This window comes from Ictalurus punctatus, chromosome 19 (genome assembly GCF_001660625.3).
Source record: "Ictalurus punctatus breed USDA103 chromosome 19, Coco_2.0, whole genome shotgun sequence".
Lineage (NCBI taxonomy): Eukaryota > Metazoa > Chordata > Actinopteri > Siluriformes > Ictaluridae > Ictalurus > Ictalurus punctatus.
Genome location: NC_030434.2, coordinates 25,953,182 through 25,958,181, shown reverse-complemented (window position 1 = coordinate 25,958,181; position 5,000 = coordinate 25,953,182). Strand labels below are relative to the sequence as shown.

The window sequence follows — 5,000 nt, the reverse complement described above, 5'->3', positions numbered from 1 at the left end:
AGTGAGAGAAAATCAGAAGGTGGACAGGAAAGACAGATAACAGAAGTGTGTGTGTGTGTGTGTGTGTGTGTGTGTGTGTGTGTGTGTGTGTGTGTGTGTGAGACAGATTTTGAGAAGAATAAAGCCGTCGTGGAGAAGGAGCTGGTCAGTTTGGTGCGAGAGAACATCGGTCCAGTCGCTGCTTTCCGGAAAGTTCTATTCGTCAGATCTCTGCCCAAAACCCGCTCAGGAAAAATCCCTCGCTCCTCTCTGGCCAATCTCATCAACCACAAGCCGTACAAGGTGCACACTCTTCCCACCATAACCATATCCATGAGCCGCTGTGAAACGATTGTTGCCATGGTGACATCACCGAGGGGGCGTTACCTCCTGTTCGAAATCATTCCCTCTGTGTAACTTCAAATGATTCGTATTAATTAGAATATTGAAGTGTAAATGCAAGCTTACTAATGCTAACTCGTTGTCACGGTAACAGTAGAAGGAGCTTTGAACGGTTTAGAACCGTTTGGAACTTGCTAGCTATCGTTACCGAGGTAGCTAGCCGTGTTCGGCAAATCACCCGGAAGTCATTTTGATCGTTATATTGATCTACATAACGTGCGTTAATCCTGCAAGCTCGCTAACTAGATTATCAAACTTATTTAACAGTCAAACTTGTGTTCGTACGTCACCAGAAACTGTTGCAATACACCGTGTACGTTGCTAGCTAACATCAAGTTAACTACCTAGCTTGTGACGCTGGTTAGCTTTCTCGTCACTACGAAAGCGTTCTTTTTGTTTTGTTTTTTTTACAACTAGTGAGCAAGACATTGTAAATATATCAATCACATGTACTGTAAAGTTGTATTTGCTACGTGTTATCGAGTTAGCTAGCTAGCTAACGTTTTATTGTTCTCACAGTGTTCACAGAAATATCTGTGTCTGCAGACTACCTCGGGTTCCGTTCCTGGTTATATTTACCTACGTAACGTTGTTCCATTTGAACAGCGCAACTTGCTAGCTTTTAAAACGACTAGCTGGCAAGGAATTGTAAACAAATCGTGTACATTTTCGAAAAAACTGTGTTGCGATTTCGCAATCTGTAATACAGTTGTGTTTTTGGTAAGATGTTATCACGACGTGACGCTTTAATATTGACACGCGTGTGATTTTTAACGTGATCACGAACGAGGAATTGTGTGTGTTTTGTAGATCAGTCCCACCATCGAGGATCCTGGAGTGTTTAAGACCATTGAGAAGGTTGTGAGGGAACATCTAAAAGGGCCTGGAAGTTAAAAACACACACACACACACACACACACACACTTCAGCCTCTGTGAACTTTTGGGAGCCTGTAACCACTCGGTGTACGATGGCATTTAAATGCGACGAGCAGAAAAAAATCTGCATGTCTTTTAGAGTGTGAAGAAGCTGATTAAACTGTGATTTGTCGACGCCTGATGTCTAAACACACAAACAAAATAACAATGAAATATTAGCCGTATCACTCTTTTATATAATTTTGCTGTATCATCATGTTTTTCATCATTATGAACTTTAACACTTCACAAAAATACTCTGTTAGCTCCCTCTGCCAAGATAACAGCTCGGAGTCTTCTCCTACAACGCTGATGAGGTTGGAGAATACATGGTGAGGGATCTGAGAGCGTTCCTCCAGACAGAACCTCTCCAGATCCTTCACGTTTCAGGTCCACGCTGGTGGACTCTCCTCTTCAGTTCACCCCACAGGTGTTCTATGGGGTTCAGGTCAGGACGCTGGGATGGTCATGGCAGGACCTTGATTTTAAAAGCTCTATTTTAGTTTCATCTGACCATAGAACCCCGATCCCATTTGAAGGTCCAGTAGTGTCACGATTGAACAATTTCCTGTTCCTCGTCACCCAGGTGTACTAAAAAAAAAAAAAAGTAAAATATCGATGGGAGTGTACTTCAAATATATATTTTTCCTCATACGAACTCATAGGGGTGCCAATAATTGTTCTATATTTGATAAACCTGTGTGCTGTTTGCAATTGTTTGATATCTATGAGAGCAGAGTATTTTTGTGTATTTTTGTGTATTTCTTTTTTTAACAAAACCTCAAACACTTAAACAATAAAGACAATTTCTCACAGCTTTCTTTGCTCATATTTCCCAAGGGTGCCAATATTAGCGGAGGCCGCTGTCATGCTTCACTAACCTAACTGCGGTAATATTACTTTACTAGCTAAACTTTAGTAATGTCGCCTGATAACGCGTTTAACGCCTGTTCTGTTAAACTCCTGTGAGGTTAACTTTAACAACATTACTTCATTTACCATCTTGCGTTTAGTAACGTTCGCAAAATCACTCCAGTACTGTAGCTCCAGTAACGTTCACTGAAGTCAAGCTAGTAAAGTCAGATTATTATTGTCAATTGTTTTCATGCTTAGCTCAAATTTATAACGATACTTACTTTACTAACCTGAGTAACTAAAACCTCTGGGTGACGGGGCTTCTGTCTCTGCTCCTTCACTGTGGAACGCTCTTCCTCCTGAACTCAGGGAAGCCCGGACTGTTGGCATTTTTAAAGCTCTTCTCAAGACACACTTTTTTAAACTTGCCTTCGACTGCTGATGTCTTTTTAGATTGTTTTACAATTATTTTTTTATTATTAATGTTGTTGTTTTTGTTCTTATGAACTTTTATTTGTTTTATTTTTCTGTGGACTGTGATTTTATGTACAGCGCTTTCAGAAGCTGCTTTAAAGGCGCTTCATAAAATAAAGTTTATTATTATTATTAACATTTTGCTTCACTAGCTGATCTTCACTTGTTACTTGTAGATAAATTAGTAATGTCACTTGCTTAATTTCTATACACTTACTTCCCTTAAAGTATTGCTAAGCTCAGCTTTAAAGTATTGCTAAGCTTTAAAGTATTGCTAAGCTTTAAAGTATTGCTAAGCTTTAAAGTATTGCTAAGCTTTAAAGTATTGCTAAGCTTTAAAGTATTGCTAAACTAAGCTTTAAAGTATTGCTAAGCTTTAAAGTATTGCTAAGCTTTAAAGTATTGCTAAGCTTTAAAGTATTGCTAAGCTTTAAAGTATTGCTAAACTAAGCTTTAAAGTATTGCTAAGCTTTAAAGTATTGCTAAGCTTTAAAGTATTGCTAAGCTAAAGTAAAGCTTAGCTTTATTAGCATGACTTGATTTACTCTCTTTAGTAATCCTACATACTTTACTAGCTCATCTTTAGTAATCTAACGACTTCATCTAGTAAACCTAGCAATGTTATTAAAGTTTATCTAACAGAAGTTAGAACTTGGTTGAAACGGTTAACTATCTTATTTCTGTTTAGATCAACTAACTAACGTTACTCTGTTCACTAGCTTAACTTCAGTAACGTTACTTACTTTGTTACTTGCATCACTAGCCTAAGTTTTTTACTATTACTCCTAGTTAGCATAACTTACTTTGCTAAGCTAATTTACTTCAAGCTACGTGCTTGACTCGCCTAACTTTAGTAATCTTACTTTACTATCTTAACTTTTTATAATGTTCCGTGCTTCAGTACGTTAATGTCCGTGCTGCTAGTTTCTTCTTTCAGCTTAACTTTTGATTTGCTAGCCGTGGTTCTGATATCACACAGCTAACGTCAGGTCTACGTCTTCAAAATAAAATCCAGACCAGCAGGCTGACGCACTTTTTTCGTATACTGTACTTTTTATTGACAATATTTTTTTTGATCACCACATAGTTTTGACCAAAATACAATCAGTAATAAATTAAAAAAAAAAAATAAAAAAAAAAGGTGGACACAAAAGAAATAAAATGATTCTCTGTAACGTGCAGAAATAACTCGAAGACAGGAAGGAGGTTCTGTACATGAGGTCACCCGGGCAACGCCTACAGAAAATAATTCAACATCTTTACACCGAAATAATAAAATAATTCACAGCAAGCAACAGGTTCGTCGTCTTTTAAAAGTTAAGTCTGGACTTGGACGAGTCGATACACACTCTACGTTCACTAGCAGCTACGCCTGTCTTGTAGTTATTTCTCCTAGTCGAGAGGCGGGGTTTTGCTTGGTGATGAAGCCGGCTGATTGGCCGATGAGCGATGATTGATTGGCAGCAGAGTGATGGGACTCTTTCTACATCCAACAGTCTGAGTGCACTACTAGAAACTGTTTTTCATCAAACGGAGGTGTGGTCTAAACAGGGGTGTGGCTTTTGTCCCCACTATCAGGCCCTGCCCATGTCACGCCCCCATTTAAAAAATTTTTTTTTTAAAGCCGTCAGTCTAAACAGCGGTGTGGCCTCTTTATCCGTCAGCCGCAGTGAAATGGGCGTGGCCTTTCTACCTGTGAGACCCAGCGAAAAGGATGTGCTCTTAGATTGTGCGTCAGTCCCAAAAAAAGGAGGCGTGGTCTCTCTCACTTCTCCAAGCTAACACTGTTTAAACAATACTGTCCCATCCTGAATCACCTCGTGTCACGTGGCACCCTATCGAAACGGCTCGGAATCAAATCGCACCGAAACGCTGGTAGCTTTAACCCGTTCGCTCATGCGTCAGACGGTTACAGGCTTTTCTGAATAATTAAAGACGTGGTACAAACTGCCAGAACAAATCTTACCGTTTTAATACACAGCTACGGTTATGTTCATAACCGTTCGTCGTTTATGTTTTTCGAAGGCTTTGGAATGTTTAAGTACTTTAGTGCACGTACCGTGGAAAGACCCAGCAAAGCCATGTCCGACTTTTACGTAAGCGTGTGTGTTGAATAAGATTTATTAAGTTAAAGAAGGTGTTTAAAAAAGGCAGATTTTCTGTAGATTTTGTGCTCTATAGATCATGTGCTATCGGTAATATTACACACATGGATTTAAAAAAACAGGTAATTGGACCTAATTAAAGTAGGGATCTGAAGTAATCTCACTGTACTAGCTTAAGCAATGCTACATGCTTCACTGCCTTCATTCCCATACTGTTACTTCCCTGCCTTCTCGTTTAGTAGCTTCACCAGCTTAGATTAGTCGTGAT

At 39.2% G+C, this 5,000-nt stretch overlaps 2 protein-coding genes across 6 annotated transcripts in view; one reads left to right on the top strand and one right to left on the bottom strand.

Moving 5' to 3' along the window:
• Positions 1–2,763, top strand: part of acss3 (acyl-CoA synthetase short chain family member 3) — a 21,197-nt gene extending 18,434 nt beyond the window's left edge. Inside the window, exons 15-16 of the mRNA XM_017493741.3 lie at positions 107–282; positions 1,192–2,763. Coding sequence (XP_017349230.1) covers positions 107–282; positions 1,192–1,275 — 260 coding nt within the window. The 3' untranslated portion in view covers positions 1,276–2,763. The remainder of the gene's footprint in view (positions 1–106; positions 283–1,191) is intronic.
• Positions 2,764–4,319: 1,556 nt separating this feature from the next.
• Positions 4,320–5,000, bottom strand: part of ppfia2 (PTPRF interacting protein alpha 2) — a 147,867-nt gene continuing 147,186 nt past the window's right edge. For all 5 annotated transcript variants that reach the window (XM_053688484.1, XM_053688485.1, XM_053688486.1 and 2 more), the window contains one exon: positions 4,320–5,000. This exon is cut by the window's right edge and continues 2,588 nt beyond it. The gene's annotated coding sequence lies outside the window, so the exon portion shown is untranslated.